The sequence below is a fragment of the Ursus maritimus genome, unplaced genomic scaffold (genome assembly GCF_017311325.1).
Source record: "Ursus maritimus isolate PB19 unplaced genomic scaffold, ASM1731132v1 scaffold_12, whole genome shotgun sequence".
NCBI lineage: Eukaryota > Metazoa > Chordata > Mammalia > Carnivora > Ursidae > Ursus > Ursus maritimus.
This window is the reverse complement of record NW_024423564.1, coordinates 15,555,230-15,572,979: the sequence shown is the minus strand read 5'-3', so window position 1 is coordinate 15,572,979 and position 17,750 is coordinate 15,555,230. Positions and strand designations below refer to the sequence as shown.

General features: G+C 37.8%; 1 protein-coding gene across 2 annotated transcripts in view; it reads right to left on the bottom strand.

The window, feature by feature from the left end:
• The window catches only part of VAV3 (vav guanine nucleotide exchange factor 3), a 338,168-nt gene that overhangs the window by 99,348 nt on the left and 221,070 nt on the right, over nt 1-17,750 (bottom strand). For both annotated transcript variants that reach the window (XM_040626968.1, XM_008704211.2), the window contains exons 18-19: nt 13,386-13,411; nt 8,263-8,308 (exon numbers count right to left, since the gene is read on the bottom strand). In XM_040626968.1, coding sequence (XP_040482902.1) covers nt 8,263-8,308; nt 13,386-13,411 — 72 coding nt within the window. The remainder of the gene's footprint in view (nt 1-8,262; nt 8,309-13,385; nt 13,412-17,750) is intronic.

Genomic DNA, 17,750 nt, shown 5'->3' with positions numbered 1-17,750 from the left:
ACAGTGGGCTTAAAATATTCAGTAAACCATGTTGTAAAACAGATATGCTGTCATCCAGGCTTTGCTGTTCTAATAGAGCACAGAGTAGATTTAGCCTAACTCTCAAGGGCCCTAGGATTTTTGGAATGGCAGATGAGCACTGGTTTCCTTTTAAGGTTACCAGCAGCCTTCACTCCTAACACACAAGTCAGCCTGTCCTTTGAAGCTTTGAAGCCAGGCACTGACTTTTCCTCTCTAGCTATGAAATTCCTAGATGGCATCTTCTTCCAATAGAGGACTATTTCATCTACATTGAAAATTTGTTGTTCATTGTATCCAACTACATTAATTAGCTTAGCTAGATCTTCTGGATAATTCGCTGCAGCTTCTACACCAGCCCTTGCTACTTCACCTTGCACTTCGATGTTATGGAAAGGACTTGGTTTCTTAAAACTCATGAACTAACTTCTGCTGGCTTCCAACTTTTCTTCCACAGCTTACTCACCTCTCCTGAGTTTCAGAGAATTGAAGAGTTAGGGCCTTGTTCTGGATTAGGGAACACCATGGCTGGTTTGATCATCTATCTAGATCACTAAAACTTTCTCCATATCAGCAATAAGGCTGTTTCACTTTTTATTTTTAAATCATTTGGGGGTTCACTGGAGTAGCACTTTTAATTTCCTTCAAGCACATTTCCTTTGCATTCACAAATTGTCTAACTACTGCAAGAGGCCTCCCTTTTGGTCTCTCTGGGCTCTTGACATGCCTTCCTCTCTAAGCTTAATCAGTTCTAGCTTTTGATTTAAAGTGAGAGATGTGCAACTGTTCTTTTCACTTGGAACACTTAGAGGCCGTCATAGGGTTATTAGTTGGCCTAATTTCAATACTGTTGTGTCTCAGGGAGAAAGGAAGCCCAGGGAGAGGGAGAGAGACGGGGAAACAACTGGTCAGTGGAGCAGACAGAAACAGACACATTTATCAATTAAGTGTGCTGTCTTCTATGAGCGTGGTTTGTGGCACCCCAAAACAAGTATAATCACAGTGATTATATAGTGATTATAGTGATCACAGATCACCACCACAAATAAAATAATGAAAAATTTTTACATATTGCAAGAATTACCAAAATGTGTCCCAGAGACACGAAGTGAGCAAATGCTGTTGGAAAAATGGTGCTGATAGTCAACTTGCTCAACGCAGGGTTGCCACGAACCTTCAACTTGTGAAAAACACAGTGTCTGGGAAGAGCAATAAAGCAAAGTGCAATGAAACGAGGGATGCCTGTACATGAAGGCTGCTCAAACTAAGCTGCTTTCCCCTCCCCCGTTCTTTGGAAACATAGCCCTTCTTTCTTTTTTTTAAAGATTTTATTTATTTATTTATTTATTTATTTATTTATTTATTTATTTATTTATTTATCAGAGAAAGACAGAGACAAGCAGGGGCAGTGGCAGGCAGAGACAGAAGCTCCCTGCTGAGCAGGGGAGCCGGACACTGGGCTTGATCCCAGGACCCTGAGATCATGACCTGAGCTGAAGGCAGATGCTTAACTGACTGAGCCACCCAGGCACCCGGATAGCCCTTCTTTCTTATAGAAAAGAAATTTCATATGGAAATCATCTTTTGTTTTGTTTTTTTTTCCCCCTTTTTATTTGCTTTCCTAATTTGAAATGGGTTTATGTCACTTGACAAACAAAAGCACACTGGGTGCTGATGAACTGAACTGACCCAAACCTAGTAACAGACTGGCAACTTGAAACATCTATAGTTCAATGTAAATTTACTTTCACTGATGTGCTTGTCAGATATTTCCTCTCCTTGTCCTGTGTCCCTGAGTCCACATGAATTCTTCCACACTTGCCCGGTGAGTCAACTATACCATTTATAACCTACACCACATTATTTTGGTGGTTCATCATATACCACACAGTATTACTGTTGGACAGGTTATTTTTGTATGTCTTCTCTCTCCAACAAAATTCCAAGTTTCTCGAAGATGGGTAAGCTTCCATATATTTCTAATTTCTATGTACAAAAGAATGAGTCTCAAAAAAGTTCTCTGTAGGAAACAAAGTAACTAACTTAAGTTCTTCCTTTCAAATTAAAATTTTAAAAGTCAACTTGATTCAAATATACTGAAAGATATAATTGCCAATATGAGTCATTTTGATAGAAATTCCACAAACTGGGGCGCCTGGTGGCACAGCGGTTGAGCGTCTGCCTTCAGCTCAGGGCGTGATCCCGGCGTTATGGGATTGAGCCCCACATCAGGCTCCTCCGCTATGAGCCTGCTTCTTCCTCTCCCCCTGCTTGTGTTCCCTTTCTCGCTGGCTGTCTCTCTCTCTGTCGAATGAATAAATAAAATCTTTAAAAAAAAAAAAAAAAGAAATTCCACAAACTGACCTCTAATATTCTAATTAACTTGTGAATCATTCTCCCTATTTATAAATAGAACTACTATATACAATTTGAAGCCAATAGTTTTGACTCCACTGGTTCCTTTCATTTGCCTTACTTCAGACTAAAGCTCTGGAACAAGTTTACTTGGTTGCCAGAGGACACTGACCTACAAGAAATTTTTGAAGTTTTTTTGTGTACTTAGCCTTATATAGCACATTCTTTTTCTTCTGAAATGTAATATTTGACTACCAGGACCATAGATATAGCAAAGGAAGCCCAGGTTGTACTTGACTTTCCAAGTAAGGAGTGCTTTATTCAGTGACAAATGTTAAAAGCAGCTCACCAGGTTTGACACCTCCTTTTTAGAATATATTTCTAAATATTTAATATTTTCTGAAGACACGATTACTATAATAACAGAAATTACCAGTTAGCAGTGCATAAATGACCCAGAGGTAAGTTCTATATATAATATTCCCAATGTTTTATTTCAATAATCGCATTATTGATACCGTGTTTCCCACCAAAAGCATCCCTGTGTAGGTCTTCAAATATTTGCCTTGCCCTGGTTCCTCTGCTGGAGGTAACTGAGCAGGTGGAAAACACTGGCTAAGCAAGGTGTGGACAAACCTGCCAGGCGACAGTAGTGACCCTTTGTGAGCCTGCCATGAGACTCTAAAGGAAAAAATAAATCTTCCCCAAACCAGAAAAAGATGTGAGTGTGGGACTAGGATGTACATTTCAGAAATCTGTCATCAATGCAAAGGAAATGAGAAAGGTAGTAGTCCTGAAAATAACTACAAGGGAATCGATTGCCTTAGTGCAAAACTAGTCTTATTGTCTATAATTTAATAGAAGCTCGAGAACAAATCAACTATTTTAAAAACCAGAGCAGGCTCCCAGCACTCATTCGCAGCTTGGATTTGTCATTTCTGTGCAATGAATCTTAATCACTGGGCTCTATTGTCCCAATTTTTTCAAGTTCATTCTTTCAATATGACATACATTTTTACACATTTACAACTATGCTCCCAATATTTAGATTATTTATATTTGATGAGAAATTAGTTTTACGGGTGACAGAAAATACAGAAGTAGGTCTGACTGATTAATATGGAAATATCATAATCTATGGATACTTTATTACTTATTTTAGACAAAAACTCACTCACTAAAGCCTTCAAGAATATAGTCTCCCCCATAAAAAAGGGAAAATGTGTTTTTAGATCAGTGATTTTTAAAATCCTGGGCTGCTATTTTTCTCATCAATGTTTTGTATTTGGAAACTAAAAATACAAAATTTCTCTACTGAGCAAACTGACATGTTTAGAAGCAAAGCTAAAAGAAATCAACCATCCTGTTCAGATTTGGAATGAGTTCAACAATTGTTTGAAATTAAAACAGTAAGGAAGACTGTATTAAATTGTGATTCAATACAATAAACTGGCATAACAAAATTGCTATTTACATAAATAAAAACATAGACAACCCAGACTAAAAGCAGTATGAGCCCACATGTGCTTCTCTCTTCCAATTCCATTTGCTTTTTTGCACATACTACATAATTAGATTTTTTATATGTTTATCAGACTATTCGCTGTTTATGACACTATGCCATAGCATAGTGAGTCAGTATATAAAACAGTAATGTAAAATTAAAATATTTTCATATATACACCCATATACATGCACTTATGCAGTTAAGACTTTGTGCCTGTATCTATTCCTTCCTCAGGCAGAATATAAATTCCTTATGAAAAGGAGCCATGTTTTATAATTAATGATATTGCTGGTGCCTATTGTGGTATACAAAGCTGGTAATGAAAGAAAGAGTTCTTGAATTCCTTTCTTCATACAAGAATTGGAGTGGCATTACATATCAATCCTATCACCTGAAAGAGAAAGTGACCATCTTTGAAGGTGTCTCTGCTAAGGAACTGTAGGACATCTCCTCAGTGAATAAGACAATGTTTCCAAGCCACATGTTTCTCTGTGTAATCAAAAGTTACAATAAGCATATGAAAAGCAAGAGCTCTCAGAAAGAACTCTTTTATCATTTAACTATTATCTGTTCATTTACTATTCAAGGTTATCACGAATCACATGGGTAACTTAAGATCCGAAAGAAAATGAGCTGCCGAAGTATTTGCCATCTACTCCATCTAATCTTCAGGCAGCACAACACAGAACAACGGCCTGAATTTTTTAAAAGTTAGTGACTGTGGATGTATACAAGATGCTATGAATTGCACAAATTTAAGACAAAAAAAAACATGGGCTTGATCAAAGGACACATGTCCTGGTACACAGATTTGCCACATGCAAACTAAAATAAATCTTATATATTTTATACGTAGAAGGAAATTTTTAAAGCTCAGTATTAAAATTTAATTGGTAACGTTGACCTTGAGTGCCACTTTAGGTGATAAATATTACACCAGTGCTCAGATTTTGAGATTTATGATCTCATGTTCTTGAAAAAGGCCTAGCACCTCCGTGTTCCTGAAATAATTGATCTGTCTCTTACAAGTGTTATTTTCCTGAAACCAACATCTGTCTTAGGAGGAAAAGTACAAACTGATGAAAATACCCTGCTATATTTAAGATATCCAAACGAGCTACCAGAATTTGCAACTAACACATTACTATATTTATAAAAGCAGTCAAGATCATAAATTGATAAATTTCTTAGCATACAATAGAAGAAAAAAACTGCAAAGCCATTTGTAAATATTTTCTATAAAGATTAACCAAAATTATTAATTAAGGGTGAATGTTTTTTGTTTTTGTTTTTTTCAAATAGGTTCCACACCCAGCCTGGCGCTTGAACTCATGACCCTGAGACTAAGACCTGAGCTGAGATCAAGAGCTGGATGCTTAACTGACTGAGCCACCCAGGCACCCCAAGAGTGAATGTTTAAAATATGCTAACCTGACATGGTGCAAACCTATAGCTCACATTTTTCTTGAATAGAACCCCACGATATATGTTTTCAATTTGGGAGGTTTTCCTTTCTTTTGTTTCTTTAATGTAATCACAAACACTACCCTCCCTTCACCAAAACGCTCTCAACCACCAATTTTGATTGCTTCTCTTCTTAAAGATACACAAAGTATCATGGAAATCCATCACAGAAGCAGGGAACAACTGCAGATCGAAAACAACTATAATTATGAAACTTCTAGCTTCAATGGAAAATCAACATAAAATTCTGGGTCTGTTTGCAAAGAAATAACTGGCAAATATTATTGATTCTTCTACACATGACTAACTGTCCCATATTAAGTTCCATGCTCTATCATAAAGTAGTAATTATAATAATGCCACCCCTTCACATTTACTGCATACCTGGTGCTGTTGTAAGTGCTTTATACCTATTAACTCATGTAATGCTCACAACAACTTTGTAAGGTAGGTGCCATTATCAGTGCCCTCTTAATGAGGAAACTACAGCAGAGAGAGAGAGAAAGAAATTGCCATAGGTCAACAGCAAGTGAGTGCTGAAGCTGGGTCCCCAGCCCAGGCAATGTACCCCAGAGCCATGCTTCTTCCTCACCGCTAGATTACTCAGTGCTCCAACATCCATCCACTTTGTCAGGAGGAGGAATTGAAAAAAGCAAGAGAGTCAACGCGTGCAGAAAAAGCATTCGGCTATTCATTAATTCATTTAACAAGTACTTATTCATTTAACAAGCACCTACTACCCATAAAACTATGCATTAAGTTCCTTTCCAAAAAAGGTTTCCAGTTAATCAGTTTTTTTCTACAAGCCACCCTAAGTAAGACCCTGGAAAGCAGTCAGTGTATATTAGCCCTTGGAGATGTCAACTAAATTTGCTAGAAAAGATCAAAGGAATTTCCACGGTAAAAGCATTAACAGCAAATAATGCCCCTTGGAAGCAGTTTGTCCTTGCTACGGGAGCCTCAATTTTGCTGATTTCTTATACATCTTGGAATGAGTGCAAAAACGGTGAAAGTATGCTCAGTGATAGTTACAACAGGACCAGCTCAGCAGAGGTCAGTGGTCAAGCAAGGGTTAACTTTGGATATTTAAAAAAAAAAAAAAAAAAGCTTTGCAACTGAAAGAAGCAAAGATGCAAAAGACAACCAACTCTAAACACGTGATTCAAGCCTACATCAAAAGACACCGACAGGGAGAAACAATTATCATGTTAGCATCCGTAACAGGCAAGATCATGAACTATTTCTTTTTGCTTTTTGGGTTTTTTTTCCCCCCCAAAATGTGGAGAACTGAGAAAATGCTCATACATAATTACCATACCTAATGGGAAACTACATGATATACAATGTGTGTGTGTGTGTGTGTGTGTGCGCGCGTTTTTCTCTTACAAACATAACATATAGAACCTCTTCTTTTGTATTTGTAAGTTGATTCTTCATGAAGTTCTAAAGTCTTTGGACAGTTAGGAATACCAGAACGGTGGTACCTATAGAGAGCCATCAATTTGAGGGTAAACTATCATATTACTGGTCAACTTTGTTATACTTACAATCTATGAATTCACTATACCTCTCTTTAAATAATCTAAGGGCTCCTAAAAATTCTGGCTATAGAGTAAATTGTTAATTTTCAAATGTGTTCCTACTGACACACTATAGAAATTCATTTCCCTGGAAGAAAATGGATTAAATAAAAATGCCCATAGAAGAAAGAGAAAAATATTTTTAAAATAACATTTGTGAAGGTTAGATCATTTTCTGAAATAAAAAACTACAACTCACACAAGAAAAAAAATATGCTGACAGTCACACAGTCCTACTAAATAGAACAGAAGAAGTCACTTCTAAATAGTATTGCAGAAACCTCTGCAAAGGGTATTGTGTTGGGAAAGTTCGAACTATTAAAGTAAAGCAGAACCCCTATTTTTTTAATGGCCTCAATTTTGTTCTGTAGCTAGAAGATTTAAACTGATCTCAGGACATAAGTGAGGCACTTTCTAGCCAGAGGCAACAAAGCTCCTATAAATCTTTTCAAACAGCTCATGAACTGGCATGGCTACCATGGGTGTGGTTTCAGTTAAAAGCTATAATGCTTTGAAAGCTAAACTTTACAACTACGTGAACACTGTTTATGATGAGAAAACAAAACACGTGATCCAGATTATTTTCCAGCAGGGTTACTTCATGTCCCACCTGATTTATTATCGAGTTCATATATTTTGAATCCTTCAGCTATGAGTACCCTTTACCCGCCATAATATGACCATATACATAACAGATCTTTGGTAATTAAGCTGAGGAAGGCGTTGCTTAATGGATGAAAAATAATTATTCTAAAATAATGACAGGGCAAACCTCACGATGTTAAATAGAAAAAGACTGAATGCTCTCTGCAGACCAGTAATTGGTCCCCAAGGAGGATACTCGTTCACAAAGTCCTTAAATTCATTCTTCCATTATAAGAGAGTACAGATAAACGGCAAAGAAAAGTATTTCCCCAAATACTTTTGGGTACCAAGACTGTCTAGTTCATGAGCTCCCTGCACCTCTTAGAAAAGTTAATTTTTAAGTGCCCGCTTATTGGTTGATTTTCTTTCCATGTTTGGGAGGGAGAAGGTGGAGGGCATTGGCTGTGTCAGCATTAACCCAGGAGCCTGAGGCTGTTCAGTAAGACCGTAACAGCTCCGTGGATGGTTCTTGAAAGAGTGTGGTATGGGCGGTTACTCATCCTGTGAGCCTGTCCCAGGAAGCACCGTCAGGTGAATGATTTACACGTTAGACTGGCGCCTCCTGGTCACACATTACACACCAACTGCCAGGAACAAAGGCCAACAATCTGTCTGATTCCTACAGCAAATCCCATATACTTTCATAACCGCTTAACTGAAGTTACGATTGTACACATGTAATCAGAAGCACACCTGGATCCACCTGTCTGGGGCTTCTCCGGAGTCCATTGGTCCGTTTCTGCGCAGAAAAGTAAAACAAAGCAAAACAAAGATTTCACATTATTAAGTTGTATTAGTACACGGTATTTTGGAAGGCCAGTTGATGTTTTACTTTCTCCATTTAAAAGTATGACTAAATTTGATCAAAACATGGGGTTCTACAGTTTTTATACTTTAACCGTTTTGCTTCTCTAACAAGTCTTCCACTTGAACATCTCTATTTGACGTTGTTGATGTTACGTCATAGAAAAGAAACATCTTTTCATTTGCCATCTCTGGGTATAAGGACTCAAAAAAATTTTTTTGGGAAGTTGTAATGACTACAGGAATTATGAGAACAAAGCCCAAGTAGCTATTCTTGGTTGGAAAATGCTCCCAGCGAAGACATGTAATCTCCAAAAGTCCAAGTCAGCTATTTCTGAAGCCTGACAGGCCAGAGACTGGAGAACCTCAAAACAGAGATCTGAAGCTCTAACACACGCTTCACTGAGAATGCTGTTTTAATTATGGCCGCTTGTATCTCAGTACTTAAAGAAACAAAACAAGCATGCAGCTTGTGAACCACGAAAGTGAATTCTTATCACAGAAAAGAAAGCCATAAGAAAAACTGTGCATTACAAAAATTATAAATAAGATGCAAAACAAAATAAATTTTAAATGTTTGAAAATGCATGGTTATGTGTTCAATTTCACATGGAATTAAATTCATTTCCACCTAATAACTATAGTAATCTCACTAATTAATAAGGGCCTGATTATCACTTTTTATTATACAACTGGATGAAATGCTGAGTTTATAACTACCATATAATTTAGATTTTCACAAAAGCAATTTTCTCCCTATGTGCGTTGGGGTTTGCGCCTATGTGTGGAGGAGACTTGGTTTCATTCAGAGCACATGTGGCTTTGCTAAGCACACATTAGCCATGGAGTTTTCCTAGTGTTCTTCCTGCTGTTTTCATTCACAAGTTAAATGGGTGAGATAGGGTCTTACAGCCTTCTTAATGGCCTCGAAGCCCATCAAGTGGACGTTCAGGATTCTCAAGGTGAAAGCAAACTGGAGAGATTGAAACAACTTTTGTTTTTTACCCAACTACTCTCAAAATGGATTTGTAAAAACTGAATATGACCATTACAATCAGTGGTGCACCTGTGTTAAGATGGATAGCTGTACTGGAAAAACTAGTATAAAGAAAGTCGTTACAAGTGAGAAGAGAATGTCACTCTGGGCTTCTTGGTAGCCAAGGTACAAAAAGGGGAAGCATGAGAGTCAAAGATTCATAGCTGATAATTTGGAAGAAAGCTGCTTTTCAGAGAAAATCTCTTTTCTATCTGAAATGTTATAACATTCTTTAGAGCTCTCTCTATGAAGGACAATGAACACAATGGACAATATTTTCAACAGGAAAATATATAATGATGGATATCAGGTTGCTCTTTACTTCCTGCATATCCCTTCACCTTTGTACAGTAGAAGCGGTCTTTCTATGCTCTTCTACCTTCTACTGTCAAAATGCTTAGTGGCCAGAAAGGAATTCAACCTTTGGGTACTATTCCTGGAATTCCCTGTGCTAGTACCATTTAAAAATTACAGACTTGAGATGTGAAAAAGAGCCCTTGAGTTCAAGACCAACGCTCTATTACCGTGAAGTTAGGATTAAAAGAGAGAACAATTTGCAACAACACGGATGGATCTAGAGGGTACAATACTAAGTGAAAAAAGTCACAGAAAGACAAATACCATATGATTTCACTCATATGTGGAATTTAAAAAACAAAAATGAAGAAAAAAAAGAGAAAAACAAAAAACAGACTCTTAAATACAGAGAACAAACTGGTGGTTTCCAGAGGAGGGGGAGGGTGGGGGTGAGTGAAATAGGCAATGGAGATTAAAGAGTACACTTGTCACTATATTGCACACCTGAAACTAGTATCGCACTGTATGAAAAAAAGAGAGAACATGGTATAATTATTAAGAATGTGGGTTCTAGAATCAGACTGCCAGAGTTCAAACTCAGACCGTGTCACTTGGCACCTGCTATTTGATTGTGAACAAGTTAGTTAACATCTCTGTACCTCAGTTTTCTCGCCTATAAAATGGGGATAATAATAGTACAACTTCACAGCATTTGTGGTGAGAATTAAATGAATCATGTGAAATGACTGGAACAGTTCATGCCATGCAGTAAGGATTACTAAGTGACAGCTTATTATTATTATTATTATTATTATTATTATTACTACAACTATTAACTTCATGGTATTTTGACTGTTTAAATGCACACAAATTACAAAAGATTTTTCTAAGTTGTTGCCTTATTGCTTATGTTTTAGATTTTTCCCCCTAAAACTCAGTGACTCTGAAAACAAACTTTTCTGCAGGAAGAGTGGGCAGTGGAATTATGATTTGTTGCACTGAAAAAAAATATTTTTCAGCTACTTAGACCAAATGCCTCTGGAGATGCATTACACTTCAAAAGCACCTAAAAAAAGTATTTTACATTGTAAGAAATTTTAGAAATGTTTAGCAGGGCATATTTAAACAATTTTAAAATGCTAATTTCAACTGTCATTCTATCATATTTCATCCAACACAGTCCCCTCCCCCACCTGTATTCTTAAAAGACTGGGACAGAGCTTTTGTCCCCAGCAGGGAGAGGAGAGAAAACAGGAAGGCACAGTCCCTGGGAGCTGTCAGGTACAGCTCCATGAGATCAGGAGAACTGATCTTCAGAACCTTCTCAATTTTTTTTGATCAACCCAGATGGGGCAGGGGAGGGGACAACCAACCAACCTAATTTTAGAAGCATTTGAGTTATTCCTTGCTTCATTACCTATTACCTTGTCTTTCTCTAAAAGAACTACTTTTATCACCGAAGAGTCTCTTCTTTGCCTCTTGGGGGAAACTTAATTCTCTGTTGATTTTACCAACAAAATAAGCAAAGATTCAGTTGCTATGGAACTGTCTTTGGTTCCTCTCTGTTTTACAGGTAGAAAAACCTTTAAGGAATGGATTTAGTGTACCTATACGTTAAATGGGTACATAATGATAATCTTACTTCCTAGAGCTAGAGGTAGCTCCTGAAGGTCCACTCCAGAATGGGGCGTGGAATGAACATCCCAGGGGTTGTCATGAAGGCCTATAGATATTGTGGCTATTGAAACTGACCTACCTTGAGAATGAAGTGTAAAATTAAAAATAAAAAAGTCACAAAGATAGCTATTGAAAGGGGAACAGAATAGGACTGCACACTGGTATGTGGAGAGAAAGAAGATCTTCAGGAGAGGGGGAGAAATGCAGTTCACAGAACACAGATGCTTCTTAATGTTCTTTTGCTACACTTCTCCCTAACCCAAGCTAAGATTTCCAACTAGGTTGGCCAGTGACTATAATTATGCATCCAAAATAAAGATTATTGGCAGAATCACACATTAAATAAAAATTGCACTTATTGTATTCAAAAGTGAAGCAAGTCACTAAACCACTGCCACTGCATTAAAAAAAAAGTCAATGTGAAAATTAATTCATTTCATAATAGGCTTCCATGTACTTTTTTAAGAGAATAAAATGCCTGGAGAGAATTATTTAGTATCATTTGAAAATGATTAACCACTTCTTATTAGCACTCTTCTGTAAATATACTCACTTCGTATCACTTAATAAAATCAAGTGAAATCATCTTCTTTGCGAAAAAAAAAATTTTTTTTGGTAAAGTAACAAAGTTCCGAGCTCTAAGAGGAACTCTGTCTCGATAACGTAAGGATAACATGAGACTATGAGAAGGCAAGCTGCTTTCCAAGATCTTCACAGGCAGCACCTACAGTCCTCATGAAAAACCTTACCTGTCAACTAAACACTGAAAGGAATTTCACATTAATTTATTTGAGCCCTAGAAGAACTTGCATGAACTATTTTAAAAATATTCCTTGAGCTACATTCTAGCCTTTAAGACATAATTAACTGATAAACTGAAGACGTGCATACGAGCATCCTCCCATCATTCTTGAAACCCTATGTGCAAATTCTGTGCTTATGCAAAAGAGAAGCAGAAACACTCACTTCTTATCTGATGTCTTACTGTACTTTTCATTGTTTTACCAACTATATAAATGCCAGCCTATTAAAAAATATTACACCACTCTTAATGATATGTAATTATTATCTGTCAAAATAATTTTGTATAGAATTTTTTTTGTCATTCTTTTACTCTGAAATTCTCAAGCTACTATACTTTTGGTTCATATAACTAATCACATGCATTTTATATTTTCATTCTCTCTGTGGTATTATTTTTGGAGGTCAGCTGAGAAATTTGCTACTCTTGGTTAAAAGCCAAGGCAATGGTCTAAAACCTATCATATTTTTCATTCTTTTGTATTTTTAAAAATAGCTTATTCTGAGAGGTGACAGGGATCACACAGTTCTAAGCCATTAGACCTTAGACTGTGTTAAACCAAAAGAAATGTTACCAGATCTTGCTTTGATCAATAGACATGACAGAAATCCTGTTTGTGTTCAAAACAGAAAACTACTAGAAATTTGAATCCACATCCTTAGATGAACAATGTTAGAACTTCTTAGGATTAGCAAATATCGGGCAGCAATGCAATGTTTCATGACAGGGACAGGTCGACCAATTCCCTGGGATGAGGGCTACCTTCCTTCTGTACGAGCAGGATCAAAGATATTCATTCCAATGAATACAGATGCATTAAGTTTTATAAACTCCAGGGCTTTGTGGAATTCTGCAGGAAACGAGGGGAAAGTATCCCCATATCAGTGCCACACATTGCTACAATATTTGAAATTTACCTAAGTATTAAGGGTCTGAAAGGTTCCATTTCACACCTATTCTTAAATATTCACATTTTTCCTCTACCGAAGATCTTTAGGAGGTGACTGACTGAAAATTCCTGATTTAACCTGTGCATTTCATTCACAAGTACTTGGTTGCTCACTCTAGCTCTGTTTCTATCCATTTTAAGAGGCACATTTCACATTCTAAAAGCTCAAGCCTGCTTAAGTTAGCAAACAACCCAAAATGCAAAAGTTATAATATATATATGTAAAAAAAAAATGGAAATGTTAGTCTTACCTCCAGTGGTTTGAGCGTCCCTTGTTCTGAAACAAATGTAAAAATTGGCATTGTCAGTGTAAAGTTATTTTGTTTGGTTAGCAACCTTAGCTTGCTCTCTGCAGCTTGGTAAAACACTGCTGCTTTGTTTCCCTAACTGATACTTGTAATATATTTCCAGGGTCCCTCAGGCTGGGCTAGTAATTGTTTTGCAACCCAGGTTCTCTTGCCTTATTGGCTTGTCAGGAAAGTGACTCATAGTTCTAAATGACTTCTAGGTTATGCTTAACTTTTTCAATTGTTGATTAAGCAATGTCAATCCAACCACATAAAGCTCCTTAAAACAGAGGCTTGCACTAAATTTACATGCATGAGAGAAAGCCAGGTGGGAACCTGTCTTTCAACACACCTAGTTTTAAGAATCTAGACACACTAAGTTAACAAAGGTATTTCACCGACTATAACAATTGTGAATTTAATGCTGTATAATACTGCATAAGGATTTTTTTTTTCATTAAGTGGCTATAACTCTTATTTTTGATTTGGGGGGAAATACAGTTTGATTTAAAGAGGGAAATAAAAGACTGACAGGATTCGATTCCCATGCTTATTTTCCTTTCATCCTTAGTTTCCCCATCTGTAAACAGAAACAACAATCTCTTCGTTACACTTGAGTTCTTGAAAATGATGAGCAGTTATAAAGGGCCCTGAGATCTGCAGGTGACTACGGTGGCAGAAGGGTAAAGGGTCCCTCAGAGTAAAGGCACACACTGCACATGGAGAACTGGTGGGTGATGCTTCCTTTCCCCAGTCCCAGGAGCACCTATACACGTTACCACTTTTCCAGACTGTGAAGGAAAATACCTCATCATTTTGAGCCTATAGTTTTTCCATCCAAAATGACCCTGTAAAGAAGGATCTGAGAAAAGAAGAAACTGAAGGAAACATCAGGAAAGAATGTGCAGGCCTAAATGAGAGCTCTGTAAGCTGTTTCTGTAAGAGAATCCAAGAAGCCCCACGACCAAGAGTTCAAGGGGAAAATTCCGACCAGAACACCTGACTAGCTGCCACAGATTGCTTTACCCAGGAAGCTGCCTGGGGCATGGAACAGAAGGTTGTTTTGTTTGATAAAGCACTACTCCTGATTAATGAAAACGGAAGACATGTGACCAAAAAGTCACCTTTTGGGAGAAAAGTTAGGTCTGCATTCCTCTGTCAGTTTCAAATCCCTTCACCCTGACTTTCACATGACCGCCTTCTCTGAAGACATCTTCGCCAAGTCTGAAGTTGGCCCCTACAAAGGAGTATTCCTGGACAGAAAGCTATATCACTTCTTTCTCTCCTCGTTTAGAAATATGCAATGTTTCAGAAGAAAGACTGACTAAGAGGATTGGTTTGTGGAGAGGATCTGTAAAAGTACCATTTGGCTGGATGCTGTGGCCAGACTTAGAACCCAGGTTAGGTGAGCTTAGGTTCCTAACAGAGCAGGTGTGATACCTGTTTCACTGGTTTGACCAGAAAGACCTATATTCCAGAATAGCCCTAAACTACTTTTTTTTCTCCTCCTGGTGCATTGGAGAAAGTCTAAGCTAAGAATCGTAAACTGCCAAGAAGCACCAAATGGGAGAAGAGTTAAAGTTTTCCACCCAAGGAGACTGAGGAAAGCTTGGACTATTTCTAGATGTCCTCTGAAGTGGAAAAACCTCAGGTCTTTTGGGTTCAGTGCTCATAAATGAGTATGCAACTTAATTTCAATTAAAAAAAAACTGTAATTTTTTTCTGACTCTTTGCACTGAAGTGTTTTTATGTCCTTATGAGTAAGTCTTTTATAGTACGCTCTAAATGTTTCATATTTTTTTTTTTACAAAACCTATGATCACCCCTGTGACAGCAGGGGACACACCATGCTCCACGACAGTCATCTGGTTGCTCCTCAGGAAATTCCTGGGGAGAGATGGTATCTCAGGTGGTCATCTAACTAGACAGACACCTGCATCTCTTTACCCAGAAAATAAGATCTAGGAACAGAAGACACTTGCTGACAGGCTCTTCCTATCTTGTTACATAGGGTTCAAGTGCAAGTTAGCTGGCTCCTGCAGGAGGGAGCACCTATTACAGAAACAAGAGAGTGAGAGGTCCTGGCGAGGCATGCATGGGACTAGTACAAAGCCAGAAGCAATCTAGACTGCGCTGCTACCTTACCCAATCTCCCTCTTTCATTTACCCACTTCCTGTTGGCTCCAGCTTTCTCTCTTTAATGTCTCATCAAGCAGACCAGCTTTCCCCATAATTCCGATTAGATGAACTAAGAACTGCTCTACACAAAGCCTCTTCAGTGTAACCCAAGTAGGTAAAAACGGAAAAGCGGCTTTGTGCTGCAACCCCAACTCCAAGGTCACGAGTCCCTACTTAGGACTTACCTTTTCCTCACCACCACTTCCCATCCTCATGGCTACCATGTCTACCCTCTACCCTGTCACCCATTTCCTCCATAGACTTGGCCTGGAGAAGTTCACACTCTAATCTTCTCATGCTGGGCCTAGCGCATGAAAGTCTCAGCTTTTATTTACTTCTAACGCATGGGAGGGTTCTATAAATTTTCTAAGAATAGGGCAAAACCCAAAGGACTGGAAAGAACTCTTAGAACCTGTTTCAAGGTCAGCAATTCTTATGCAGATTCCTTTAGCTAATACTTCTGCACGTGCTCTAGCAGCCAGGCTTTGAACTGACTGCCTCTTTTACAAACAGAATCTAAATTCTGATAACCATATTAATGCAACAGCTTGTTAACTTATATGACAATAACAGTGATGAGAGAGAGGAAGACCCAACTACCCACACTACTTCATACATTTTCAAAGCAAAAGCTCATTCTGCCTAGAAAAATAGAATAAGAGCCTCTTTCAATGAAATATTCTATGGAAAAATCGCTCTAATTTTGAAGTCTCCAACACCATCCTCGACCTCCTCTTGACATGGACCCAAAACTACTATACTATACGGCAGGTACTTGGGTCCCTAAAAGACACTTTGGGTGTCACAGCTCTGCATGAAGACTAAGCTAACAAGGACTGATGACCATCAAATCTATTTTAGCTGAATTCTGACCCAACAGAAAGGTTACTGCTTGAGATCTGATTAAAAAAAAAAAAAAAAAGTCTTTCTTTCTGTCTCTCTTTTTTTCTCCTGGGAACTTCCTTAGGAGAGTAATTCAATTCTTCAAGTTTCCAAAAGTTTTTAATCCTCAACTTGTCTTTACCCTGCAGCCTATTCTCAGACTCCTATTGATCAAACTATAAAATGTTCTTACCCTTTCAAGAGCCTTTCTAGATGGTGACTCACAGGCCCTCAAGGGGTTTATACCTCGCATTCTTTCATCAAGTCCCAACTGGTTTGATGTAATTCAGAGAAGGGGTGTTACTGAGGTGCTTGGAGGCTTTGCAGAACTCCATCTTCAATGCCAGCACAGGGGTCAATGTGCATATTCGTGTAAAAGAAATGTTTTTCACTGAGGCTTTAGGTTCACTTAATACAATTCATTTGTTTAAACAAAAAATTCAGTCCTATTGTTATTTGTTTTTCCCAATACAAGTGGCTCTCAGTGCATACATGATTGCACAATTCGCTTTGTCTCTTATCTGAAGTTCTTTTTGTTAAGACTAAGCAAATCTATGTCCAGTAAGACTGTCTCAAAAGAGGCCACAGGAAAGTAATAACCAATATAGCTTTTAAAGGTGCCTTGTCATCGCGGCTAACATGCTATTCATGTGAAACATTAAAAGACAGTTGGACTGATCAGATTTTGAAGTTCCACAAATGTATGTTCACCACTTGGATCTATAGCAATATTTTGGAAAAAAAATAAACTGTAACTAATACTTGGAAAGAGGCGCTGATTTCGAGTCTTCTCAGGAGCTCTAACAGAAACACAACCGTGTACTGTTTTCCAGTTCACTTTAGTAATCATTAAACTATCATTAAACTGACCGAACTAGTTAAGTGGAAGAAATAATAACTACCTTTGAGTATAAAATTTTCTTGGTAAGTTAAAAAACGAGGACTAATTTATGGGAAAGGCTTGAAGTAATATGAAGTAAACCGAAGTCGTTTTTTGGTTATGAAATCCGTGATCAAGCCTCAGTTCGTGTAAAAGTAATCTGGTAAAACACCTACTGGTACAAGACTGAAATAAAGTTGTATGCAAAAAGCTTATCTCTTATGATAAAACACTGCAATACTATGTATAAAAAAGCTATTTCTGATGCCAATTTGGGGTGCAGGTTCCAGGTAGCAATCCTGCAGGTTTCAGCCATTAGGATACCGAGGCAACTTGCTTCCAATTAGAAATGGCTAAGGCAGCAGCAGGAGCAGCAGCTGGCCTAGATA